The sequence below is a fragment of the Corvus kubaryi genome, unplaced genomic scaffold, assembly GCF_017639235.1.
Source record: "Corvus kubaryi isolate FWS band 111438036 unplaced genomic scaffold, C.kubaryi_AGA036_p1.0 37394, whole genome shotgun sequence".
NCBI lineage: Eukaryota > Metazoa > Chordata > Aves > Passeriformes > Corvidae > Corvus > Corvus kubaryi.
The window spans coordinates 12,776,272-12,803,377 of NW_024581133.1; the positions used below are offsets into that span (position 1 = coordinate 12,776,272).

Here is a 27,106-nt window from a genome sequence, read left to right on the forward strand (position 1 = left end):
GCGCCGCTGCTGGGCCCTGTCTGTCGGGGGCTGTCGGGGAGCGTCGGGTGGGCGGCAGCGGCGGAGCCACGGGGAGGCGCGGCCCGGTCCCCTGCCGCCCCCGCGGCCCGCCGCCGCCACTCGCCTGTGCCTGCCGGGCCCGGGGTCCGGCCCCCCACGGCGAGGGAGCTCCGCCCGACGCGGGCGCAGCGGCGGGCGCGGCTCCTCCAGGCCGCTCGGGGCCGCCGCGCTCGGCCTGTACGTGCCGGCGTGGTGCTGGTGCCTGCCCGCTCTCGGAGCAGCGGCGGCTCGCCGTATCCGTGGCTGCGTGCGGTCGCGCCGCTCTCCCGACACGGTCCCGGTCCCGGTCCCCGCCCCGGCCCCTGCCCCGCTCTCCGGGGCCGCTCTCTCCCCCGAGCCTGGCGGGCTGGCGTTTGTGAAGCCCTCACGGTGTGCGCGGGGTAGAGCGGCAGCGGCCCCCCCTGCAATAAACCCTCAGTGACAGTGACCGTGTTGGGGGAATTCCGCTGCTGAGGAGTTTCACGCTTTACAGACTCAGGAAACGCATTAAATATTTAGTTATGAACAATGTAAGACACGGACGGGTCTCGCCGCTATGCGCGGTACAGCACTGCTCAGTGTGCGGGATAAACCAAGATTCTGCAGCTGATCTTTAGGAGGAGGTGAGCAGGAGCTGTGCAGTGCCCCGCAATACTCAGTGTTCCCCTCTGCTCCGCTCGCCGTGTTTGCAGCTGTTGTATCCGGCCTCACTGAAAGTGCTGCTTGAATAGACTGAACTTGACTTCAGCTTCTTGGCTGTGAACACCTTGAACGCCTGTGTTACCGGAACAGTGGGATTTCTCTGATACACCGTGTTAAAATAGTTTTAATTATTAACCCTAGAATAGGTGTTCTTCCTGTTCTGAAGCAATTGAGTGCCCATGATAAGAGTACAGCTTTCACCATTTTTAAGTATGGAATTAACCTTAATGCAAAAGCCCTTGTGACAGTAACTCTCTGTCTATCACTGGTCATGCAAAGTTGCTTTGCTGCTCAGGGCCTAACCTTTCAGAGTTGGGTTTTTTGGACTGGTTGGTTGGTTGGTTGGTTGTAGGGATGTCAGTAGTTTCAGGTAGATCTACAAAACATTGCCAGCATTAGTGTTTTAAAATGCCAGCTACATGTATTCTTAGAAGTCATGATCCTACATGTACCTGACCTGGCTTGGCTAGGCTGTGAGTCTCTAAGCTGGATCATCCTTGCAGACTTTCTGGCTGCCGGGGTAACCCAAATTCCTGCCACCGGCAATATGATGAGCCACGTTCCTGTCCGTCAGCCTGGCACTACAGAGACTGCACCTGCATCTGCACCTTTTGTTTAAAAACCAAAATGAAACAAAACCCTGACAGGTAAACCCACTCTTTGGTTGGTTAATGCCCACTGAGCACAAACTTGGTACAAGACCTAATCATACCTTCTCTCTTAAATGTCTGGTACCTCAGAAGCAGGGCACAAAGAATCTCTTTACTTTGTGAGCACCCTTATCTGAACAGCACCTGAATGACCTGCTGGGGAACTGGAAAACAATTTACTGTCTCATTTCTTATCACTAATACAGGGCAATCTAGGGAGCTGAATCAGTCCAAGGACATTGGAGGCAAGGTCTATGGCTCCATTTAGGGTTGTGTGTCAGCAGGTTTGGATTGCTGATTGGGTGATGATGGCAACCTTTGGTATGACTGTGCAGCAGATCACAGCTGCCCTTCTTGGAAGTGCAGCAGGGAAGTCTTTAGCTGCAGCGGCTGGCATGTGCTTCCTCCTGTGTCTGTGACAGGACTACCAAGCCTGAATATTCTGACTCAAAGCCAGAATCATCTTTACCTTTTGTGTGCATGTGCTGGAGCTGCATTAATGCTGTCTCCCTTGGATGACACAGTCAGCAGCATAAACTCAACACTGAATTTTCTTGCTGTGATTAGTGAGAGGTGAGGCCCATAGCACTCTCAGCAACTGGGAACTGAGCAAAATCTGTGGCTTCCATGAGCAGTTAGCTCATGTCAACAGGGACAGAACCATCGTCGTGCTGTGGTTGGTGTGAAAAGGTTCGAGCTGTGTTCCATGCAGGAACCTGTAAGGGTTCCATAATGGCAATTGCCACCCTCCTGGCATATGAGCCCTGTGACAGTTCAGCACTAGAGCTGGCTCAGGTGTGGTGGGTAAACCTCCTGTCACTGTCCTTAGATACCAGAATAGAGCTCCACATGCCTGTGTCCATTTAAGAGCAACAGTCTGAGTTTTTGATGCCTTAGTTATGCCTGTAGCTGAAAGTTTTGTTTCATTAAGAGCTTGTAGTTGCTTGGTGTAAGTCTACGGTAAGGAATCTGCTTTTAAGAAAAACTAGAAGAAGGTTCTGGTTAGTGCTCTCCCCACACCTGAAATCATGAGGCTTTCCTTGCTGACATCAGAGCCAGAATCATCTTTACCTTTTGTGTGCATGTGCCGGAGCTGCATTAATGCTCTTGTCTCCCTTGGATGACACAGTCAGCAGCATAAACTCAACACTGAATTTATGCCTGATCTGTCAGCGGCTGTCAGCTTCAGTGAGGCTCTGAGTTTTTACCTGATTTGAGTATGGTATCATGGCCTTGAGACAGAGCTATAGAGCAGGGAAGAGAATTTTTCTCTGGGATAGGAGCAGGAATGTAGAGAAGTTGGTGCTTTCTGAGTTCTTAGGGCAAAGGTTTTCCTGCTGCTTGATCTTTTTTTTTACAGGAGGGAGGGGAGAGTAAGGGATTGGAGAAAATAACCCTCCTCCTCCTTTTGCATGGTTTGCTTCACTTCATTAAATCATCAGCCATCAAGCTGATAGTGTACCTGCTAAGGGCTCATTCTGCACTGGTGTGCTGAGGCAGAGGACACAGGCATGAAAATGGTTCCTGAGTATCTTGGGAATCCTACTCTTGTCCTCCTCTGGAGGTAGCAGGGCTATGTGGAGTGCACAGTGAATGCCTCTATAGCCTGGTCTGCCAACGCTGTTCCTCCCACTAGCAGCGAGCACTGATGGCGAGTTACAGCTCTGACTGTTGCTGATCGAGACATTTCAGTGCCAGTTGTGTGCTGTGCTTTGAGGATTTTGTGGGAGCAGCAGCACTGGGCTTGGTGCATGGGAGTAAGATGGAGGAGATCATCCTTGGTGTGGTATGTAAGAAGTCCAGGCTTGCTGTGTCCCCTGTGTGGTTTCTGTTGGGTCGGTGTCCGCTCCCCCAGTAGATCCAGCGTGACAGCTGATGGGCTTGTGTACAACCAGTGCCGGGTACTGTGGCTGCGGGTCCTTGTCTGATGCACTTCTGCTCCAGCACTTTCTCTGAACACTTACCTGTTACATTTCCTGCTCTTTCTGGGACCGCGCTGCCTTTCTGCCTGGAGGCCTGCATTATTCTACTCTTATTTCCAAGGGGATTTCACAAGCAGCTGGATTGCTCTGTGTCTTTTGCATTTCCCACCCTGCTCAGATGAATTGAGGCAATCTTCTGTTGTTGTTCCCAGTGAGGGGGTTCTTGAGTGCCCTGATGTCGTGCTGGCAGCAGGCTGATGACTTTGGGGTGTGCCTCCTATTGCTGCTGGAGGACTGGGAACTGACAGCTGTATGTGGCAATGCAGTCTCGTGCTGCGTCCTGGCTGTAAGGGAAGGCATCACTAAAGACGAGGAAATTCAGTAACGCTTAATCTAGGGAATGCTGGAAATCATGTGAGAATGTGAGAAGCAACAGCAGAGAGTGTCTCATGTCCAGTTTTAGGAAGTATTTAATAACATGAGGTGTTCACAATGTCCTCTCCTCAACGTTGCCCTCACTTACACAAGAGGAATGCTTTTGGCCACTTTATAATTAGGAAAAGCACAGTGAAAGACACCTGCTTGACACTTGTGTGGGTGCGGCTTAGGTCAACGGTGAACAGCTGTGTCCTTGGCATGTACAGGTCAGTTGAATGGTGTGTTCAGACTCTGTCCCTTCTGGGGCAGGCAGTGCTGCTCTTGTAGGTGACAGTGGAGGACATGCTCCTTTCCTGGAATTTTTAACTCACAGCATATATTCAGCAGCTGGTCAAAGGAAGTGATTGTTCCGCTCTACTCTGCACTGGTGCAGCCTCACCTTGAGTTCTGGGGCAGTTTTGGTTACTGCAATATAAAAAACACATTAAGCATTAGAGAGCTTCCAAAGGAGGGCCACGAGGATGGGAAAGGGTCTGGAGGGGCCTTATGAGGAGTGGCTGAGGGCACTCAGCCTGGAGGAGACTGAGGGGAGACCTCATTGCAATCTTCAACATCCTCCCGAGAGGCAGCCAAGGAGCAGCTCCGATCTCTGCTCTTTGTGACTGGTGGCAGGACCTGAGGAAACAGCTGGTGCTGAGTTGGGGGAGGTTTAAGTTGGGTATCAGGAAAAGGGATTTTTCCCCAGAGGATGGTTGGGCACTGGAACAGGCTCCCCAGGGAAGTGGTCACAGCACTAAGCCTATCTAAGTTCAAAAAGCCTATGGACAATGCTCTCAGGCACATGGTGGGATTCTTGGGATGTCTGTACAGGGCCAGGAGCTGGACTCAATCTTGGTGGATCCATTCTGTGTTTCTATGCCAGCTTGCAAACCCAGACACTCTGAGCTGCAACCCAAACTGTTGCTGATGCTCCCTGTGTTCTCTTTTCCTGCCAGAGTTTTCACTTGTTTTCCCTCCTCCCTGCAAACTCCTGCACCCCTCAAACTGTTCTCTCTGTTACTGTAGGTCTTCTTGAGCTGAAAGGATGAAAATTGGCAATTGGAAAGTCACTGTCACTGACCTGAGCTTTATCCTGACTTCTGGAGTCCCAGTTGATGTTGTTGGGCATATGAGTCTGCAAGAGTGTCCCCTGTGCCTGTCCATGATTTAGGCAGCAGCTGGACATGCATCACTGTAAGGGTTACACTATTTCAGTGCTGGTGATGACACTGTCCCAGTGCAAGGGGGTTAATTGGAAAATGGAGCTGCTTATCTAAAATGTTCCAGAATTCCAGATCCCCTCCCACCCTGAGAGTGTCTTCCTATTTCCTCCTTTTGTGCTGGGCAGCACCATCCCTCATGCCAGATCAGTCCCTGCCCTCCCCACCATCACTTGCTTCCATCACGCAGCTGGCCCTGGGGATCGCCCTGCATCTGACCCCTTTTGCACACTGTAATTCCAGAGCGGGATGGTTGGCCACCGAAGCTGCAATGTCGTCCCCGACGACCTCCAGTGAGGGAGAGAACTCCACTCCCAGGTTTGTTGTCGGTTCCAGAGATGATGAGACAGAATTTCTGGGATCAAACATGAAGACAGACGAAACCGATTTCTTTGAAGATGGTGAAGAGGAGGAGTCGGTAAGGAGGTCCCAGCATTCTGGGCTGGAGCACCTGTGCAGAATCCCTGTGTCTCAGCCAGGTTTTGCATGGTTACTGCTGAGGCTGCAGGTAGTTGGGACTGCAGGGGACACAGCACCTGGCTGTGTGGCACAGCTGTGGGACACGGCAGTGGCATTTATGATAGGACACATTACGTCATGCTGCTGTGCTCACTGCTTCAGGAAATCCAGCGTTTTTGCTTGCAGACCTGATTTGGGAAAACTAGTGGATTTCTTTGTTCTAGAAACTTAACCTGACACTCCTATAAACCTTTCTGTTTCACCAGGGAGATTTTTGAGGAAAACTCTGGCACCTGTGAAAAGGGCAAAGGTGTCTCTGCAGAAAGAAAACATTAATTTTTTTCTGTAACCTCCAGAAACAGTATGCAGAAAAAATGATCTCCAGCTCCTGGCTGCTTTTGGCCCCTATTCAGTGTTATATTAAATGCTACTAAAGTGATCTCTGTCTTCCCCTCTGTCAGCCACCAGAACGGCAGATCGTGGTGGGAATCTGTGCCATGACCAAAAAGTCCAAGTCAAAGCCCATGACACAGATTCTGGAACGTCTGTGCAAGTTCGAGTACATCACAGTGGTGATCATGGGGGAAGATGTTATTCTGAATGAACCGGTGGAGAACTGGCCCTCTTGTGACTGCCTGATATCCTTCCACTCCAAAGGTAACGCATCTGTAGCAGGCCTTAGCCTGCTTAAGCTGTGGGCAAGGGAGTTTCCTTTCAGCCTTCCGCTCTGTCCTCACCCTGTATTTCAGGATTCCCCCTGGATAAGGCAGTTGCTTATGCCAAGCTGTGCAAGCCATTTCTGATCAACGACCTTGATATGCAGTATTACATCCAGGACAGGTGGGTGTCTGTGAGCCACTAAAGACCCTTCCCTCTTCCTCTGATTCTTCTCAGCGTGCTGTGCAAACTTCATTTTTCTGGTCACAAACAAGTGAGATGAGGAGGAAGGGGACCTTAGCAGTGGCTTTTTGGGGTTTCCCCAAAGCATGGAGGGGAATGGCTTTGAGGGTAAAACCATTGAGATTATGTAAAACCATGTTTTGTTTTCTGGTGTGAATGTCTTGTAAGGAGTGGCTGGGATGCCAGTGGATGTAGTGGAAGAGCTCTCACAGAACAAGGCCGCCATGACTAAAGCAAAAAGACTAGTCTCTAAGCAGGAGAGCCAAGTGGTGAGCTGGGGCTCTGGGTCAGAAACTGGGAGCAAGGCTGGGTCAGAATCTGTGGAATGTGTGTTGGTCAGACATGTGAGGTTTCTCAGTCATCTGTTGGTAGAGGCTACCAACAGCCACGTACTTCAGCTCTTACACCCAGGCTGCTTTGGCTGTGTGTGAGTAGGGCTCCTAACAGATCCTAAACCTCCTGCCCTGTCTTTGGGGTGGTGAGTAGTGTTATGTGGGTGCTGGCAGGCATCCCAAGGTATAAGTAGTGAAAGAACTGGGGTTTGTCCCTTGACACGAAATGAAAAAAGGCTCTGCTGCTTCTGCCTGGCCTGAGCACTGGATAGCTTGGCATGACAGGGTGCTCGACAAGAGGGCAGATCTGGGCAGGTGGTGTGTATTGGGTGTGCTGCTGTGCTCTGGGCACGTGCTAGTAATTGAGTGTCCATGTTTAGGCCAGGTAGAGATTTACTCTGGGGCTTTTGTGTCCGGAGCAGAACTGAGGCAAATCCCATAGCCTGTAGGACTTGTCCAGAGAGCATATGCTGGGAAGTACCTGCAGTCTGTCTTTATGCTTTTTTGTGTTCATTTGACTCTGCTCTTCATCAGTGGGAGTGAAGTCTTTCCCTTGACGTGTACTGAGGACCTTCTAGACTCTTCTCAGACTGCTTCTGTCCTCTACAGGCGTGAAGTGTATCGGATCCTTCAAGAAGAAGGAATAGACCTGCCCCGCTATGCTGTGCTCAATCGAGATCCTGACAGACCAGAAGGTCGGTGTCCAAGCTCTGCTGAAATCCATTTCCTCAGGCTCTGCTATTTAAGATAGTCTGCAGAGAACAGATACTGGCAGTCACCTCGAAGAGGCCTGACTCATAAGTCTGTTGGGTTTTTTTGTGGGCAAAGGTCCCAAGGGCAAAACCATCTGATGGGCCTGGAAGGGGCTGTGGCTGCACTAGGACTGCCTCACCTTTCCTGATGTGCTGCTGCTGTGCTCTGTCTTCAGAGTGCAACTTGGTGGAAGGAGAGGACCATGTGGAGGTAAACGGAGCTGTTTTCCCAAAGCCATTTGTAGAGAAGCCAGTCAGTGCTGAAGACCACAATGTGTATATTTACTACCCGACGTCAGCAGGTGGGGGCAGCCAGCGGCTCTTCCGTAAGGTGAGGAGGGGTCTCCAGAGCTGGTGTTGGAACCAACAGATCTGAGACCCCTGTGGCTTCAGGAAGGAGTGTTGCAGCAGGTGAAGGGGAAGGGAAGGTTTTGTCTTGGGGAAGTTTAGACCTTCTCAGAACTTTTAGTTCAACCCCATCTACCTGGGAACCACAGGAGGACATATTTCAGTGGTAGTGCTGGCTTCACCTTCCCCATCCTCTTGGTTACCTGTATCCTGTAGTTATGGAGCACTGTGTCCCTTTCTGAATTGCATGCTGCTTTTTCCAGATCATTTCCTGGGTTTATCAAGATGAATTTTTCAAAAAACCTATGTTCCTGTCCTTTAACATCATTCTTGCCCTTCCCATCTTAGAGTAGCCTGCACATGTGATAAAGGCAGTATTTATTCCTAGATTCCACAGGAAATCTGCCCTTACTCACTTCCCCCACTTTGCCAGTGAACAGTTATAGCTGTGATGCATCTTTTTTCCAATCAGTTACACATCTGCCATTAATAATCCTAAAATGATTGTTCCTTTAGGTAAGATACAGGCATGTATCCAAAGCCTTGCTAGAAATGAAAACAGCATCATCCTCAATGTTGATAAGACCAGTCATGGTCCTAGAAGGAAGTTAAATTGGTTGGATTATCACCTGTCGTAATTAATTTTCATTTGCATATTAGTTAGGCTCCTAACTTTGTAGGTCTCCATTCACTTTTTTTTGTTCCATATCCTTGAAGTGATTTGAGACAAATTAATGGTCTATAACAACTTTTCTCCTCTTCAAAGCCTGGAAAATTACATACCTGCTGCCTGCATTTTACAGTCTCTTTTGTCCTCCATAAATACGTGTGCTGTAACAGCTGGGGGGCCTAAGATGCCAATCCACTAAGTCTGCTAAATTCTCTACATATGGGATGAAACTTCTGCTTTTCTGCTTCCATCTAAGAAAAGGATCCCCATGCTCTTCCCTGAGGTGTTTATTCTGTGCTCTCAGATTGGCAGCCGGAGCAGTGTGTACTCCCCAGAGAGCAGTGTGAGGAAGACAGGCTCCTACATTTATGAGGAATTCATGCCTACGGATGGTACTGATGTAAAGGTAAGGAAAAGCCAGGAATGGTGCCTTCCTTTGCCAGGCCTGGGGGAGGAGCTGAAGGTTCAGCGGTTCTGCTTAGTCCTACTTAGGGCCTGGAATGTGTGTTTAAGCTTTGTGGTGCTGACTGTGCAGTTTCAGCCCCAAAGCAGGGAGTGGATGCTCTGTAGATCACAGCAGGAGGAATGTGTGAGACCATGTCATCTCCTTTTCTGTGTCTGCAGCAGAAGTACCTTCTGGAAGCTGCAGTTAGTCTTGGTGGCTATGTCAGGTGTAACTCACTGTATTTCCAGGTGTACACTGTTGGGCCGGACTATGCCCATGCAGAGGCTCGCAAATCCCCTGCTTTGGATGGGAAAGTGGAACGGGACAGTGAAGGGAAAGAAATTCGTTACCCAGTCATGCTGACTGCCATGGAGAAACTTGTTGCCCGTAAAGTCTGTGTAGCCTTTAAGGTCTGTATTTTCTTCCTGTGCAAGCAGGACTCCACAAATGTCTGATCCATGTCAGGGTTGGTGTTAAAACTTGTCATCCTGGCATGTCTCAGGCGTGGCAATCCTCCATGCCTGATGCCAGTTGTTGGTCCTGCTGGCTGTGGCAGTTTGCTGGGCAGAGGTGACTGGGAAGGCAGGAGGGCCTGCAGCAACTGCCCTCTGTGCTGGCAGGTGCCTGGTGTCCCACATACATCTGAGCATTTAATACTGGGTCCTGAGCCTGCTGCTCTCCATCTGATCTGTGCTTATCCTGTTTTGACTGTTTCCTGTGTTTGTTTATGTGGAAGATTTGGTCTTATTTTCTTGTTTTTCTTTTTGCATTTTGGTACTTGTGTTTGGTTTTTTTGTTTGTTTGGGCTTTCTGTTTGGTTGGTTTTGGTTTGGTTGGTTGGTTGGTTTTAATATGGCTCTGGTGCAAATTGATGTTTTATTTTACAGATGGGTAGAGCGAGTATGAGTCTAGGTATAGTTTCATGGCATGCTCAGCAGTGTCAGTGCAAGAAGCACTGGGCTCCTTGTTCCTGCCCTGCTGCAACTGGTACCCCATGCAGTTGGGCTGATGCAGATTTGATCTCTTTTCTACCTTGTAGCTTTTTCCGTTTAGTAATGGGTGTCTTTGCCTGCAGCACTTCTTGTCCGTGCTTGTCAGTCTGGTTTAAAATGATTGGATTTGAAAGGAAGAGCAGGATATCCAGGAGCTGCTCTGTTTTAGGCCTTTAGAGCTCTAGGAAGTTGGGGGTTGGCCCTGATGGCTTCATCTAGGGGCTTGTGGGTATGGCCTTTGGTACAGCAGTGAAAGTGTAAAGGTCTGACTAATGGCATGTGTTCACACTTGTTCAAGGCTTGTGAGGTGGGCATGGAGTGGAGGATGGCTGTAGCATCAGTGGGGCTGAGCTGAGCAGCGTTGGCTGGCTCTGTGTATGCCCTGCTGGCAGGGTGGCTGCTGTCCCCCATGCCTCCTTACTGTGTGTCCAAGTCCCATATCCTCTGCTTCCTCCTGCAGCAAACTGTGTGCGGGTTCGACCTTCTGCGGGCCAACGGCCACTCTTTTGTTTGTGATGTGAATGGCTTCAGCTTTGTGAAGAACTCCATGAAGTATTATGATGACTGTGCCAAAATCCTTGGGTATGAACAATCCGAGTTTTGGTAAGGTGGTAAGATAACTCACGGCAAAGTAAAATGGAATGTGGAGTCCCGGTCAGTATGTCAGAGAAGTCTGCAGGTGGTTCATGGGAGTCATTTGTTCAGCTTAGCTCTTGGAGGTATGGATTATTTTCAACCCCTGGAGCTCCTGCCTGCATTGGCATTAGCTGTCTTTGTCTACAGCTAAATGTATCTTCTAGGACTTTTCATTTCATGCTAAGCCCAGTTGTGGTATTGGTGATGTGAGGGAAACTGGTACCCCTTTGGGGTGCCCTAACTAGCCCACAGTGTGATAGGTGTCTCTGCAATAAAAGTGAGGGGAAATTCTGTGGCTCTCCTCACATCTTTCAGCAGGACTGCCACGGAGGAGGTGGAGAACCAAGGGAATGGATTTTCTTGTGAGTGTTATATTTTGATTTCTTTCAGAAATATAATAATGCGGGAATTGGCTCCCCAGTTTCATATCCCCTGGTCCATCCCAACAGAGGCAGAAGACATCCCCATTGTCCCCACAACTTCAGGCACCATGTGAGTACCTGCTGTCTTCTCTAAAGGATGCCAGTGATGGCTACATGAGGGACAAAGTGTGAGCAACCCTGTCCAAGGGCTTGATACCACAAGCAGCGTGACATCCTCCAGCTGCTGTCCTGCTTGCAACCCTTAAATGTTTGTGGAAATGCTTAGCTATGCACGTGGAAGTCCTGACAGGTTGGAGATTAGTTGTAGGTTTGATGAATGCAGATGACCAGTAACTGAAGAAATTACAGAAACTGCTCACATGGCTTTCAGAGGATCCAAATTCTTCGTCAGGACAGGAAACAGATCAGGACAGATGCTGTAGCTGGCTGTTGCATGGAGAAAGTGCTTGTTGAGTTACCAGTGAAATGGGTGGAAACACTTAGCTGAAATATTCATATTACCCATATGCTTGGCAGCATATGATACCTTTGGCCTTGCTAGTTTTCTACCACATAAGGTTAAAAGACCAAAGGCAAAAGTTTCTTTGTGATCTTCAGCATACTTTGTACACTGGTATGAAACCAGACAACTTGGTAGTGTCTGCAGAGCTTTGACTCTCTCTGCAGCTGTGGCACTCGTGCCTGGTTTAGTCTGGGAGAAATTCTACCCCTACTGAGGAAAGCAGCTGTCAGAAGAATGGAACTGAAGGACCAATGGGAAGCTTCTTCCTGGTGGCAGTTCTGGAGTGTAGGGGCACATTTGTCATCCTTATCTTGTGTTTCCCCAGGATGGAGCTTCGCTGTGTTATTGCAGTCATCCGTCATGGAGATCGCACCCCAAAGCAGAAGATGAAGATGGAAGTGAAACATCCCCGGTAAGAGCCAAGGGAAGAAGGTGCTGTGCTGCTGGGAAGGGACAAGGGCCTTTTCTCTAAACCAGGAGCAGGAGCAGAGGGCTGAGTGCATAGGAGGCAGTACTTTTTCCTGGCCCATCCAAGCAAATGCTTTCTGACTGGTTGAGAGATCCCCCTTTCCCTGCAAGGATCCTGACACCTTCTGTGTGAATTCTGGAAGGGAGAGTGAAGGTGTGCTAGGTGCTGAAAAGGGAAGTGCCCCACTAATTGGGAAGCTAGTATCTGCTTCCTGGTTGTATACAGAAAGACACTTGTTTTTTCAGAATCTCTGAAGCACAGGGAGGAGCCAGCAGCCTGCTGGTTCTCCCTGAAGAACAGAGTCTGAATGCTCATGACCCTCCTTGTATTACTGAAACAGCAGAAAATGGATCAGCATTCTTTGTTGTCTGTTCAGGTTCTTTGAATTATTTGAGAAATATGATGGTTACAAGACAGGGAAGTTGAAGCTGAAGAAACCAGAGCAGCTACAGGTGAGTAAGTACATTCTGGGATTACTGTGTGGGATATGCAGGTAATACAGATCTTGCTGCAAGGCAATTCTTTGGGAGGGTGAAAACCTCCAAAAAAGCAACAGTCTTTGTGCACACTCAGCTGGGTGACAGCAGGAGAGCAGAACAGAAACATCTGCTGGCTGATGCGCACACTGTAGGATGGAGATGACCTGATGCAGCTTGCCCACCAGCTGTGGTTGCCTCTGGTGACAGATGGGTCCATGCTAGGGAGTGGGGAAATTGGAGGTACCTGCTTGATTCTCAACAGGGCTGTAGCACAGCATGGGGATGAAGCAAACTGCGGTGTGAAAGTTTGTCCTGCCTGAGCTGTGTCTTACGAAATGACATGCTTCTGAGGAGTGTCTGCATGGACCTGATGCTGGGTGAAGCTGTCCAGGAGGCCTTGCAGGAGTACACTGGTGAGTCTGAGGCAGAATTGCTCTCTGCTTTCCAACAGGAAGTGCTGGACATTGCACGGCAGCTTGTGGTGGAGCTGGGAACCCACAGTGATTGTGAAATCGAGGAGAGGAAATCCAAACTGGAACAGCTGAAGAGTGTCTTGGAGATGTAAGCATTCCTATCTTGGGGCACTGTGGGTTTGCCTCAGAGCATGTGCTGCGGAAACAAGCTGTGCTGCTGGTGTCCTGGCCAGCTGGTGTCTGGAGATTGGGGTCTCCTCTGTTAGTAACTGTACATGAAAAGCACCATGCTCCTAACCTTTTCTCCTTGACATCAAAACCATGCTGATCCTTGTCCCAAGTGTGTCTGGTGTTTGGCTAAACAACTTGCGACAACGCTGAGCGTTCTTTGCCGCAGGAGAGGAACTGGGGTCCTGGAGGGACCACGTTGATATGAAGCATTTTGATGTATTTGGAACAAAACTTGTTTTAAATAAGGTTGTCCTGGTGCCAAAAGTTTAGCAAAAAGGAGCTCGGCAAACATGAAGAGATGTTTGTGTCCTCTCAGGTTTTGTATAGTCAAAATAAAAATATGGTGGTATTGACATCTTTGAAACAAAACCAGGGTTCCTCTCAGGACTGCAGCTCGCTGTGGCACACACAACCAGCAGCCATGTTCAGGTCGTGTCTCTGGAGCACAGAGGAGGACTTTTTGCTGTGATTCCCTCCTCTGCTCTTTCTGCTCATTGGAAACATGTTTATCCTCAAAGCATCTGTCAGAGTGTTTTTTCTGTGATCTCATTCATTCACTTGTTAAAGATGTAGATAGAGTTTAAAGCCCTAGTGAGGAATGACAGCACAGAGTGCTCTTGGTGGAAGAGCAAGGGAATGGATCTTTGAATTTTGTTTGAGGGCGCTGTTTGGTTTTTTGTGGGGGTGTATGCTGGGTCGCAGGGAGATGACAAAAATAATGTTTCGTGGCTATGGGGGTTGTGGCAGAAAGTCTTTTGGCTGTGCTCTACTTTTGCTGTGTGCTGCCTGGGGGCCTCTGGGCAAAGGCTGGGTGGAGTTGGTTTGTTTCAGGGTTTTTTTTTCCCTCCCTTGTTACAGGTATGGACATTTTTCTGGCATTAACCGTAAGGTTCAGTTGACCTACCTGCCTCATGGACATCCAAAAGCTGCAAGTGAAGATGAAGGTAAAGAAACCTGATTTCTACCCTGATCTTTAAGCCCAGAGTTCAGGTGTGAGTGCAGCTACCCTACCTGTGTAGGCCTCTGGACGTGCAACCAGAATTGATGACCCATATCTTATCTTTGCTCACATCATAGAAGGGTTGGAGTGATGCCAGCACACCCTGGTTGGCCCTACAGGGCTTGCACTTCCAATTTTGTGAATGTCAGCCTATACCTTCAAAAACTAGTGGCTCTGAATTTCCTCCTTGCTGGTTTGCTTTCTGAGGATTTTGGGTCAGGCTTGTATTGAGAACACTCTGCAAGGTGCTGATGACAATCTCTTCTTCCACCCCTCCTCTCTCTCTGCAAGCTCAGATATGAGAGCTGATGTAGTGAATACCTGTTTGTCTCCTAGAAGCTCGTCGAGAGTCCTCCCCCTCCCTTCTCCTGGTGCTTAAGTGGGGTGGAGAGCTGACCCCAGCAGGAAGAGTCCAGGCTGAGGAGCTGGGGCGAGCTTTTCGCTGCATGTATCCTGGAGGCCAAGGTGAGTTTGTCCAGGTACCTCCAGTCCTGCCCCATGGCTGCCAGGCTGCCCAGCCCAGCTGAGACTTGCTCAGGCGTCTGTGACTATATATGTCCTCTGGGATTAGTTTTTGTTCTTTTGAGTTGGCATGGTAGGGATAAATAATTCAGGTGAGTTTTGCACCCAAAAATCCCTAAGCTGACCAGAGAGGTCTGCTGCAGTTGTTAAACTTCAGTGTGTCTTGGAGCACAACAGCTTTCTACACATAGTGTGCCAGGATTCAAAAAAGACAGGTGGTTCTAATAAGATACATTCTGATGCAGCAAATACAAAATTTATGGATGTTTAACAAGGAATTTAGGTCAAATGTAGAGAACAGAGGAGATCTGTCTTAGAACACAGGTAATTCTGTCCTAAGACAGGAGAATAGGAAGGTAACTTCTCTTTTTTTCTCCACCATAATTCTGTGATGCTGAAAAGCATCTCATATGCACACAAATCAGCTGAAAGGGGAAAAAAAAAAAGGCTGAGATTGCCTTTGAGTCAGGAGTTATACACTGGATTGATCCAGTGAGCCCAGTATTGGATATGCTTGTCTTTGACTTGTATGTTTAATTAATTCAGTTTAATTAATTACATTTCAAATTAACTAAGCAAATTTAAATTGGATTGGAGAAGATTTCCTTCACCTTTGGTGGAAGAGGATCGGGTCAGGGGACACTTAAGCAAGCTGGACATACGTGAACCCAAGGGCCCTGATGGGCTGCATCCACAGTGCCAGGGGAGCAGGCAGGTGTCCCTGCAAGGCCACTGGAGATTCTCTTTGAAACGCTCTGGGGATTGGGGGAGGTGCCTGAGGACTGGAGGAGAGGAAGTGTCGCTCCTGGATTCAAAACTGACAAGAAGGAGGGCCCAGGGAACTGCAGCCAGGTCAGCCTCAGAACAGTCCCTGAGACAGTGACGGAGCAGCTAATCCTGGAGAGCATTCCTGGTGCATGAAGGATAGGCAGGTGACTGTGAGTAGTCGGCATGGATTCACAAAGAGAAGTCATACTTAACCAACCTGATAACCTCCTACAGGGAATTGACTGCCGTGCTTAGATGAGAGTCATTCTGAAAAACAGCTTTGTAGTCTTCTGCTCTATATGGTCATTCATGGAGAGGGAGAGATCTTGTTTTGGAGGGAAATGCTGTGTTCCTGGGTAGGGCAGCATTTGGTGCCTGTCAGCTTTCCCAAGACATACATCTGACTTCTGGCTGGTGCCTGTCCTTATCTGTCAGGGTGTTTCTGTGAGTTGTGAGCTCAGAGCTGGGAGTACTGTTCCTGTCTTGTCATGCAGTGTGACTGGGTGCTGTGCAGAATTGCCCTGGGATTCCATGTAGCAGCAAATAGTGACCACTGCACTGTCTTTGGCAGTCAGACTCGAGAGCTGCATGAGTTACTTTCCTCCATTACTGATCTGACTCCTGTGATTGACTCAGCCATGAGAAACTGGCAATTTGTGCCCTGAACAGCCCTCCCTGCACTTCTGAGGGCTGCAGGAGCTGCTCTCATGCAGAAAACAAGCAGAATGACGTGATATTTTTGTGTGTCTTCATTCTGCACAAGGATATTCAGACTAGCAGAACTACTACAGGCTGTTCAGTGGAGTTTGCTGCAGAATTTGGGCAGTGTCAGACTTGACTGGTGAATGCTCACTTTTTTCCTCAAAACGAACTTTCCCAAGTTAGGCAAAGCCTTTGTTGCGTTTCTAGTCCCTGCATATAGCTAGAACTATCTATTTTGGAGCAGCATAAATGCTGCCTATGCAAGTGATTAATTCTCTACATAACTTTATTACTACAATAAAGTTTGTTTGTCTAAACCCGTATATTGAACTGATAATTTTTCAGGTGTGAGAATGTGAATGTTGAGTTGTCCTCTGTTCCAGGTGATTATGCTGGTTTCCCTGGCTGTGGCTTGCTCAGGCTGCACAGCACTTATCGCCATGATCTCAAGATCTACGCCTCAGATGAGGGGAGAGTTCAGATGACAGCAGCAGCTTTTGCAAAGGTCCTTTTTCTCTTTTGGGCATCCGTTTGTTCTGCTGCATTAGTCTTAAAATATGCCAGTTCTAAAGGAAAACCTCTGGTGATGAGGAAGGAGTTTTCCTAGGATCTTCCCCCTCTCTGTTGGATGAACTGGGGTACACTGTGCTAATAGCAGGTGTATGGTGAAGTACTGAACATCTGGTGTATCTGCACACATCTGTCACCTTTAGTGTCCTGTCCAGGACAGGACTCTGACTGGAGAAGGTGCTTGATGTTAGAGCACACCAAATGTGCTGCTAAGTATTAATTGCCTATAGAATGAATGTTTCTGGGATGGCTGCCCAGCTAGAGGGGTTATTCCTTGCCTGCTGGATTTAACAGGGGAGTGAAATGTGGTGCATTTGGTGCAGTGTGGAGTGGGGACTGGGGAGAAGACAGGTTCATTTGCAGCTAAAGCCAAGGGGAATCCTGTGGTGGCCTTAGCTGGTCTTTGGAGTCTTCTCTGTATCAACATTTTCAAGCAAACTGAGTTGCCTGCTCAACAGTTGCCTGGACAAATCTGGGGCTGCTGCAGGCAGAGCTGTGCTTTGCTTGAATAGCTCTAGAAGCATGCTGGAGTCATCTCTGACTGGAGGGGATGTTGCTGTAAAACTGCCCTTCAAGGACAGTTGAGATTTCACTTAAATTGGCTGAGTTCTGGCCATGAAACTACCAGAATTTTTGTTGCTTGGCTTGCACAGACTTGAAATCTTGCCTTCTGTGGTGTGGCTTTAGGGTCTGCTGGCCCTGGAAGGAGAGCTGACCCCCATCCTGGTGCAGATGGTGAAAAGTGCCAACATGAATGGTCTGCTGGACAGTGACAGTGATTCCCTTAGCAGCTGTCAGCACAGAGTGAAGGCGCGACTGCATGAAATCATGCAGAAGGATGCTGAGTTCTGTGAAGAGGATTATGAAAAGGTAAAACACCAGTGGAGCTTCATTGCTCCCTGTATCTGGATGGAGAATAGCATTGCTACAGTGGTTTGATGTGAAGTGTGTGGTATGTGAACAGTTGTTTGGTTACTTTGAGATCAGTTCTGTCCAAAATGACAGGATATGTATGGAAGTGTGCAGGTTAATAGCCCTTGCCCTTCTTCGAGTGGCAGTCCTCAGTGTTGCTCTGCTGTCCTCTTCAAGACATGGTGCCTTCCTCTCCCTTCAGAATTCCCAGTGCATTTTGTTCTTGTGAATACGCTAAAAGAGCTCCTGCATGCTGCTCAGATCAATCCCAGCTGCTGTGGGCAGGGAGTCTGCCTCACTGGATTCTAAATCTGTGCTCTCTGTGCATGTGAACAGACCTTTTGGTTACAAATCCTTGTGTGTCCTGTCGGGGTCTGATAGCTGCAGAGTAGAGAGCATGGGCTGCATCCAGAACAGCAACCAGTGAAAGCACTACTGCTGCTTCTGCAGCAAGTCCCCAAAATAGGGCTTTTCCCAGGCTCTGAAATGTGATTACTGGATTGAAATCCTTTAAGGAACATATTTATCATCTCAAAGAACTTCTTAAAATGAAGCCCTTCTACTCAAACACAGAAGCAAAATGAGACAGGAATGGATATTGTAGGTGGAGGGAGGTCTGATCTGATAGGAGCAGTTGTTTGCTCCCTCTGAGTTTGATCCTGAGGAAGTTTTTAAGACATGCCTGACTACTCCTAGGAATAGGCCAGCTTATTGTGCTCAGCTGGGAGCACAGCTTTTGTCCTGAGTCAGAAAGAAGTACAGCTGCAAAAGGCAGACATTTTGCGTTCCCAGTTTGTGAAGACTAACTAATCTCTGCTGGGATCTTCTTTCAGCTAGCACCTACAGGCAGTGCTTCTCTGCTCAACTCCATGACCTTTATCCAGAACCCAGTTGAGGTCTGTAACCAGGTGTTCACCCTGATTGAGAATCTCACCTCCCAGATACGAAAACGTCTGGAAGATCCAAAATCTGCAGGTGAGCAACAGAGCTGAAAACGGTCTGGAAGAGATTAATTTAATGTTACATCTCCAGAGCTCCCAAACACCACTAGGGCTTATGTTTGTCTGCAGCAAAGAAATTGTAAAGTGTAATTTTGTATGTGCTATTGATGTGGAAGGCTCTACTTTCAACTACTGTTAAAGAGAGCTGTAATATAAAGGAAATTATACGTGCATCTTGGTTTAGAGTAAATGTAAACAGCAGCAGTATAGCCTGGAGGGGTATGCCTGTAGTTTTTGAGGCCTTTTCTGGAGACTGTAAGCAGCAAGTTTTTCAGTCACAATTTGCTCATCTCGACTTTCCTAATAACAGTGCAGAGGTTTTACAAAGGCATCTTGGGAACCCGCCATGGGATTTATGGCAGACCTAAGCAAGCAGGCAAACGGTTTCACTTTTCTCAAGCATTTCAGAAGTAGCCTGTTGCTGCAGGTTAAAACTCCTGCAACAGCTCCACTGGCTTTTCCGGACTAGGATTCCTGTGGGTGACACAAGAATTGGAGCCCTTTCGTGCTGGGAGAAGTCAGTCGTAGCTGTCACTTGAAATCTCTGCAGCAATAACCAGGGTTCTGTGATTCTGTGGTTCTAGAATGTGAATGTGGTTTGGTGTTCTCTGCTGTTTAGACCTGCAGCTGTACCACAGTGAGACTCTGGAACTGATGCTGCAACGCTGGAGTAAGCTGGAGCGAGATTTCCGCATGAAGAATGGGCGCTACGACATCAGCAAGATCCCTGACATATATGACTGCATCAAATACGATGTACAGCACAACTGTACACTGAAACTGGAAGGCACAACTGAACTCTTCAAGCTCTCCAAAGCCCTGGCAGATGTGATCATACCCCAGGTATAGCCTGTATGACAGTGCCTGCAGCACCAATTTCTGACCCTTTGCCTTTGTGTTTTGTCTCGATTCTCTCGCACATTAACTCCCAAGGCAGCATATCACAGTAGGTGTTTTTCAGATCTGTCTTAGTGTTTGTATAAGGCCAAAACCATTTATGACTTAAAATGTGGCAGGGCCGGGCTCCTTGTTGAGGATTCTGGCAGGGTCAGCGTAATAAGCAGCTGATGCAGCAGCTTTTCCATGTTCATTGTAGTGCATCACAGCACAGCTCCAAGCTGCATGTGTGTGCTACAGCAACGTTCTATCCTCCTCTACATGGAGTGTTGTGAAAGTGAAGGGGGATTTCTGTGTTAAAGTGCTGACAAGTTTGTTATTGTTGTCAAACTAGCACTTGTTCAGTTTGCAGTGTTGAGTTGCTTCTGGCAAAGTTTCGTTTATATGGGATGAGCTTCTACCAGCAAGGTCAGCTGCCCCTGTAGAGCAGAAGTGGTCTAAACTTTTTCAGTGTTGCTGGTGAGATGCAGTCTGGCTGTTTTCAGCATAGCACTTCAGTTTTTGTCTTTGCCAATAGCAGTTGTTGCTTTAATGGTCGTGCTAGGTCAGGGTATAAGTTTGCATGTCATGAGATCGGAGATTCATTCGTGGTACTTGCACCTCTCAGCTGTTGGAAGGATACTGACAGTCACGTCCAGACATAACTGAGGTTCTTGGAAGAGTCTCAGTCCTCTGTTACCCTCTGCAATACGTGGGAAAAAAAAGTGGAAAGTGTTGAGTGACATTTCCCTTCCTGTCCTTGCTTAACCAGTGGTGCTGCAGACTGGGCTGTTGAAGTCAAGTGGCCTTTCATGTGAGGATGTGGCAAAGAGCCAGGGCTCAGGGTATCTGTTGTTTTGTTCTTGCAGGAATATGGGATTAATAAGGAGGAGAAACTGGAGATTGCTATTGGCTTTTGTCTTCCTCTCATTAAAAAGATCCAGCTGGACCTACAGAGAACTCATGAAGATGAGTCTGTCAACAAACTACATCCGTTGTAAGGCTTTGTGCTGCATGCTGCTGGCAGTGGGGAGGGCAGCTATGGAGCAGTGGGTGGTTCCCATGCCAGAAGAGTGTACTGTCGTGAAAGGAGGTACTGAGCATACACTGAAGGACCCTCCAGGAGGAAGGCGTGTTGGTGCTCGTAGAACTAGAAAGCAAATGGAGAAGGCACATTGAGATTGCTGACCAGAAGCACAGGGCCACAAAGACTTGTACCTGTCGTAGTGAGTGGTGGTGCCTCATCCCTTTCCCTGCACAGGGCCCGTGTAGAGTGATGAGCCACCTACTATGTGTCTCTATTAGGATTCCACAAAATTTGTTGTTCCTGTGCCGAGTGCTCTCATTGTTTGTTCTGTCCTGCTGCCTTTGGCATTTCCCAGTGTGGGGTTATGTCATTCCAGTAAGTGTACGGAGATACTAATGTGTGATAGATGGCAATCCATTGGCAGACAAGTAACCGTGGGCTGATTTTGGTTTAGGTACTCAAGAGGAGTTCTGTCACCGGGTCGCCATGTTCGAACGCGGCTGTACTTCACCAGTGAGAGCCATGTGCACTCCCTGCTCAGTATCTTCCGCTATGGGGGGTTACTGGATGTAAGTGTCCCAGCAATGCTCACAGAGTAAGCCTCCCTACGTTTTTCCAGTAGTCTTTTCCAAGGTGGACAGTGTATGTTTATAGGCTGCCCCTTGAGCAAGCTCTCCCACTAAAGCTGTGCATCAGTGGTCTCTGGCCAGCTCCATCTCTGCTGTGTTTGCATGCTGCAGCTTCCTGCCTTGCTTGCACAGAGACATGTTTTCTCCAAGATCTGCCCTGCTAGTTTCAGGTGAGCAGACCACATACCTGTCTAGGAGAATAGCAGTATGAGGCAATGGGGATGAGTGAATTTCTTACTTCCTGCTTCCTCCAGCCATTTATTTAAAGAGCTTGGTCCTGTATTTATAGTCCTTACATTAATTCTAAGTCGATAAAATCAGTTCTCTTACAGAGGAAGTGACTTGAGGTTGCAAATGCACAGGACATGCTCTCTACCAGAGAGGCAGATGACACATTTTTAGGGGATTAATTAATCCAACTCACCCTTCACTTGCTCTCTCTTCACCTGCTTCCTGAATGAATTGGCATGCAGACCCTGAGAAAAGCTCTGCTTTACTCTTCTCAAGAGGCTCTCTGATTTATCTTCCCATTTTTAAGCATGGTCTAAAATGCCTTGAGAGTTTGGGCTTGCTTACCAGGCATGATTTCTGGTGTCTGTGGCAGCTTAGCCTATCTACAGACAGTGATCAGAAAACTACCTCTAAATCACTCACTGAATAAGATGCTCCCTTATTCCCTGACTTAAGTGCCCAAGGATGCCATGTTACCAGCACAGGGATATTGGGCTCCATCTGGGTTCTTTGTAATGGAGGGCTCTGTTCATGTCCCTCAATGTGGTGATACACTCCATGGCATCATGAGTGGCACTTCAGGTGTGACCATTTCCTGGCAGTGCTGGGAGGCAGTGAAGGGTGGGCTGCCCTGCTGTGCAGAGCCCAAGGGTTCAGTGTGTCTCCAGATTTTTCATTCAGCATCAGGTAAAAGCATTTCACTTGGTCCCTTATTTAGCACAGGTTCATCCCTTGTGCTCCATTCTGTAGTTTGAGAATGGCTGTGTTTGGGAACCTGCTGTGGGCTCTGCTTGTCTCCAGTCAGCATGGCACAGCAGCTTGCAGCTCAGATCTTCACATGGGTGGGTGGGCAGCTGTAGCATCCCTCTGTGCAGCTACTCCTCACTGCAGGCACCCCACCACATTGCTAGGTCATTTCTTCATGCAAGTTAAGCAAGGTGTTTTTGTCCTGACAATGTTGCCTTGTGGAGAGAGGAACTCTCTCAGTCCCATTTCACTGAATGCTGCAAAGTGTCTGCTGTTGCTTATCCCATGCGACTGTTTATGTGTATATATCAGGAAAACAAAGACCAGCAGTGGAAGAGAGCCATGGACTATTTGAGTGCTATCTCAGAGCTGAACTACATGACCCAGATTGTTATCATGCTCTACGAGGACAACAACAAGGTGAGGGATAGAGCAGTAGGATACCATGCTTCCTGCCCTGTTGCAAGGCACAGTCCTCAGGGATGAGTTCAGTTGGAAGTCTGTAACCTGAGCTCTCACTGCTTGTGAACAAAGACATTCGGATCATTAACACAAATGCTAATTTTTGGTTTATGTGGGAGGCAGTGACCCAGTTAATGCTTGTTACCTGAGCAGTAATACCAAACTTACGTAATTAATACTGACTATTTTAAAGCATTTCCTAGTGCAAAATTATTTGCTGTTTTTAAGTATTAATTGCAAGTGAACAGTAGGAAAAAAATAAATAAAGCTGAGTGATATTTGGCTGTATTTTTGAAATATATCTAGAAAATATCCAGAAATTCCACATCCATAAACTATTTTTTATTCTGAAAGTGTGCTGATATAGTTATAGAAGTGTATACTGGTATCTTCAGGAAGTAAAGGGTTAGGGTTAGGGTTAACAGCTGGAATGTGGGAGCTGAGGGTGATGACTGTAAGTCGGCTTGGCACCAAACTGCATGTCCTGATCATCAGACCTTGTGACTTGGGTCTGTGCTGCAGGAGGTTGTAGTGGTGAGGGGAGCAGCCCCTTACCCCACACCTTATAGAGTTAGAGCCTTGTATTCACAGAGTTGGTGTGAGCTTCTAATGGCAGGAGTGATGTTTGTCAAAAAACATCTGACTAGAACTCTCATGAGTGGTGTGGATGTGTCAGTCAGTCAAGATGGTTTTATATGGATGTATATAATTAGTGCCAGATACTGTAAAAGCTCTGGCTTCCTTAAAAAAAGCTTAATGAAAAATTAATACTAGAGACAGTTACTTAAATCTTGGAATAGCCTGACTGAAGGTCCAGGAGGGACCCAGTCTTCCCCTGTCCTGGCATATGCTGGGTTTGCAGCAAGAGTGGGTGAGAAGGGGCTGGGGTTTAGGGGTGTGTGTGTGTATATATATACACATAGAACCTGATTCTGTTATACTCTTCTGTGGCTGTTGTCCCAAAATAGCAACAGTCAGAATGCCTCAGCTGTGTGCTGATCAGGGCTGTCCTTTTGGATGGGACAAACCTGGAGCCATTCTGTTCATGCTTGTTGCTCCTGCTTTCCCTCCGAAGAATGTGCCTGGGATGCGTGCCTTGGCCTATGCTGGTGGGGTGGGACCTTGGCCTATGCTGGTGTTTGGTTCTGTACCTATTGCCTGTGACATGTGTTCACAGGACCCCTCCTCAGAGGAGCGCTTCCACGTGGAGCTGCATTTCAGCCCTGGTGTCAAAGGCTGCGAGGAGGACAGGAACATACCCACGGGGTTTGGCTTTCGGCCGGCCTCAGCAGAGGTAAGCAGACACCGGGACAGGAGCTGCCAGCCCCAGGGGACACTTGGGCACTGTCCTGCGCTGTCTGGCCCTGCTGCAGAAGCTTCCTCGCTGGTGGTGCCTGCAGGGAGCTGGCAGGTTGTGTCCTTGTCCCATCTGGGTTCATCAGGGTGGCTGCTGGGACTGTGGGTGCCTCCTGAGCTTGGCAGAGCAGGAGATCTGAGCCTGGAGCTGATGTGGGGCAGCATGGGCAAAGGCCATGTGCCTGTAGACATGAGTGAAGTGTTTCCTTACGGCAGAACGAGGACAAGAAGGCAGACCAAGGCAGCCTAGAGGACCTCTCGAATGAGAAGGGCAGCGATGAGCCAGACCGTGCTCGGCAGAAGTCCCCACAGCCCTCTGAGCCGGTCAGCATTCAGCGAAGGTCACCACTGATCAGGAACCGGAAGACGGGATCCATGGAGGTAACCATGCTATTGGTGCCCTTCCTTGTTCTTGCAAAGGTCTTTTGCTTGGTTTTGGTTTCCTGGCATTTCTTTTAACGTGCCAGAGTCTGAGTTGATTCTGGGGAAGGATCTGCAGAAGGTAAAGAGGATGTTGTGGAAGGCAGACCTCCGAAACTCTTCCTCGTTGAGGAAGGACAGGAACACAGGCCAGAGGAACTGATGAGGAAGAGCAAGTAATGAAATGCTTGAGGAACACAAGCATTATTTGGATTACGTGCTCTGTAGAGGTACTGGTGTTGCCAGCTATGAGATTACATGCAACCTCACCACCTAGCTATGGTGTCATCTTTGCCTTCTGTTAGGCTCCAGCCTTTCCCTTTCATAAAGGCAGCTCCATGTTTCTCATTCCTCCATCCCATCTAAGATCTCATGCTGATTGGGGGTCCCTGCTAACTGATGGATTCATCCAGGATGTTTAAACTGTCAGGGTTTAGAACTGTCCCATTCACTGATCTGGTGAAGTAACAAAATTGATTTTACTGTTCTAACCTCTTTCCTTCCAGGCTGTTCTGTGTCACAAGGCCAGTGTCACAGTCAGCAGGTGACTGTTACCTTTAAAGTACTCTGGAATTGTCCCTCCTTTCAGAGGGATTTCACAGGCATTTTTGCCATCAGTTTTTTGAACCAGAAAACAGCAGAGTTAAGGTTTGAGGTATTTGTTAGCTGTCTTCCATTGCTGTGTGTTACTCACAAGGTCACCTTTGCATGCAGCACTCGGAGGCTCCTTGTGATAGGCACATACTGAGTTAAAGGGGATATGATTTCCTGCTTCTAAAGAAGGAAGTCTGTGTCCCAGTGATCTCAGCAAGAGTCTTGGGAGACAAGATGCTCATTACATGAGTCCCGTCACACTTTTCAAATTTCCACTGTTCCACAATCCATGAAAATATTGAAATTAAAATTGAACATTCACTGTCACAGTCTTAGCATATGACTACCTTTGTGCATCTTGGAAACGGTGATTTTAAGGAAGAGATGTACCTTTCTTTACCTTCAATTGATGTATAAAGGCTTTTGAGAGCAGTGGGTGTCTTGAAGCATGCTGCTGATTAATTACACTGTCTGTCTTTGCAGGTGCTGTCTGAATCTTCTTCTAAATCAGGAGGTTATCGCCTCTTCAGCACTTATTCCAGGCAGTCTTCTGAGATGAAGCAAAGTGGATTAGGTACTGTACCTGACCTGTAATCAGCCTACTCACTTGTACCTCTCTATTTCCATGGGCATCTGTCTGTGTCTCCACATGCAGATCCGGCTTGGGTTCCTTGTATGTCTCTATGTGTTTTGTGTCTTCTCTCAGTGTTACTGTTGAGACCACTGTAGACACTGTCTCAGTCGGTACCTCTTGTGAACGAACTTCTCCTTCAGCTGCTAGCAACAGAAGATGCACTTTTCATTCTTTCCAGTACAGGAGCAACAGGGCAAACTGCCTACCTGCAGGCTGGCCTTCTGCTTCTCTGTTGCTCTCACTTGTTACACCATTTCTGAACTTAGTAGAAAGAGAAGATTTTAGGTGAGAACTAGTGTGCTTTCTGTTCTGCAAAACAACAATTTATATGCAAAGGTGTTCTTCATGTGAGACTACTCTGTTTCTACCTTTGCTTCATAAAGATCTGTTGTATGGAACGAATGTGTTACATACGGAGTGTTTGATAGCTCTCTAATTGAGCTGAAGTCTCTGGTCAGCCATTCTTCTTATGGTAGCCAGTGGAAGACAATATTCAGGGCACTTGATATTCTCTGTCCTTGATTGTTCCATTCCACATTATCCTAACCTAAACTATGTCTGAACAGTTGAAATTCTTCCTGAAATATTTTTGCTAAAGCAAGATCTATTTTGAAACTGGAAAAGCTGTCTTTGCTGTCACAAGGTTAAGAGATGGCTGTGCAACCTGTGTCTTGCAGAGAGGAGGTGATAATGCCCAAGTCATGCCCGCTTTCTTTTTCTTTAAAACCATCTTAGCATTGTGGCATGGCTGCAGACTTGCAGCAGTTCTGACTCATCACTCTGCTCTATATGGACAACCTGCAGCCAAGAGACTTCTGAAAGGCCTGATCATTTGTTTGCCACTTTTGAATGAGCGGCTTCTTTGGAACCTAATTCTTACAAAGGGAAGGGAATTTTCTTCTGAGTGGTTTGAAAGTATCCTTGGAGTCTGCCAGCTATGCTTCCAGCCAGCTGGAAAAATCTAAATAGGAATGTCTGATGTATATTATTTTCATAAAGGGACAGTAGCCTTGGCCGTGGTAATTTTTGAATGTGTTATTTTACTTATCTCTGCCTTTCCCAGTGCCACTGCAAGATTCAGTGAGCTGTGACAAACTGCTGTCCTTAGGCTTGAAGAAACTTGTGGGTATTTTGTGAGTCCATATGGATGAATATGGGAATTTCTGAAATGGCACATAGTCAAGGAGGTGCTTCTGCTTGGAGAATTACTGAATACATCAAATGGTACTGCAGACTGGTTTTACTGTTTGGATGTGCAACTACCAGAAGGCCTGTGCCCTGGAAAGCAGATATTACAGCCCTTGGACTACAGCCTTTTCCAAGTTTTTGAGGAATGTCTGTTTTGGCAATAGAGAAGACCACTGCTTTTCTGCACCTTTGTTCAGTACTACTTTTCCTCAACAACAAAATCTGAAATATGATCCTGACAGGTTTAATTTCAGACTCTTGCTTCATGTGCCTTGCTGGGAAGCCTGTGCTGGTTACTGTCCCGGCTGTGAAGCTCTGAAGAGACAAAACCTTGAGTAGGAACTGATAGATCTGATCTGTGACATAGACCACCAGCCGAGCCATCGTTCTCCTCTGTAGAGTCTTGCAGGCGTGGAAGGATTGAGCAGGAGAGACCTCTTGTACCACACCAGCTTGCACAACAGTTGGTGATTAGAATATCTGTGTTTCTGTGAGGTTTTTTTCAC

At 47.8% G+C, this 27,106-nt stretch overlaps 1 protein-coding gene across 9 annotated transcripts in view; it reads left to right on the forward strand.

The window, feature by feature from the left end:
- The first annotated feature begins 332 nt into the window (after positions 1 to 332).
- PPIP5K1 (diphosphoinositol pentakisphosphate kinase 1) overlaps positions 333 to 27,106 on the forward strand; it is a 44,379-nt gene continuing 17,605 nt past the window's right edge. For 2 of the 9 annotated variants that reach the window (XM_042039136.1, XM_042039137.1), the window contains exons 1-25: positions 347 to 1,388; positions 5,194 to 5,368; positions 5,871 to 6,066; positions 6,159 to 6,249; positions 7,251 to 7,336; positions 7,570 to 7,724; positions 8,716 to 8,817; positions 9,105 to 9,266; positions 10,309 to 10,430; positions 10,875 to 10,976; positions 11,695 to 11,781; positions 12,215 to 12,290; positions 12,769 to 12,878; positions 13,820 to 13,905; positions 14,298 to 14,426; positions 16,337 to 16,458; positions 17,211 to 17,393; positions 18,269 to 18,410; positions 19,056 to 19,279; positions 20,182 to 20,309; positions 20,794 to 20,908; positions 22,259 to 22,366; positions 23,586 to 23,702; positions 23,981 to 24,145; positions 25,262 to 25,352. In XM_042039136.1, coding sequence (XP_041895070.1) covers positions 1,369 to 1,388; positions 5,194 to 5,368; positions 5,871 to 6,066; positions 6,159 to 6,249; positions 7,251 to 7,336; positions 7,570 to 7,724; positions 8,716 to 8,817; positions 9,105 to 9,266; positions 10,309 to 10,430; positions 10,875 to 10,976; positions 11,695 to 11,781; positions 12,215 to 12,290; positions 12,769 to 12,878; positions 13,820 to 13,905; positions 14,298 to 14,426; positions 16,337 to 16,458; positions 17,211 to 17,393; positions 18,269 to 18,410; positions 19,056 to 19,279; positions 20,182 to 20,309; positions 20,794 to 20,908; positions 22,259 to 22,366; positions 23,586 to 23,702; positions 23,981 to 24,145; positions 25,262 to 25,352 — 3,094 coding nt within the window. In that variant the 5' untranslated portion in view covers positions 347 to 1,368. Of the gene's footprint in view, positions 1,389 to 1,431; positions 4,925 to 5,193; positions 5,369 to 5,870; positions 6,067 to 6,158; positions 6,250 to 7,250; positions 7,337 to 7,569; positions 7,725 to 8,715; positions 8,818 to 9,104; positions 9,267 to 10,308; positions 10,431 to 10,874; positions 10,977 to 11,694; positions 11,782 to 12,214; positions 12,291 to 12,768; positions 12,879 to 13,819; positions 13,906 to 14,297; positions 14,427 to 16,336; positions 16,459 to 17,210; positions 17,394 to 18,268; positions 18,411 to 19,055; positions 19,280 to 20,181; positions 20,310 to 20,793; positions 20,909 to 22,258; positions 22,367 to 23,585; positions 23,703 to 23,980; positions 24,146 to 25,261; positions 25,353 to 27,106 lie in introns of those variants that run through there. The other 7 variants (XM_042039134.1, XM_042039138.1, XM_042039132.1 and 4 more) reach the window with 6 other exon arrangements.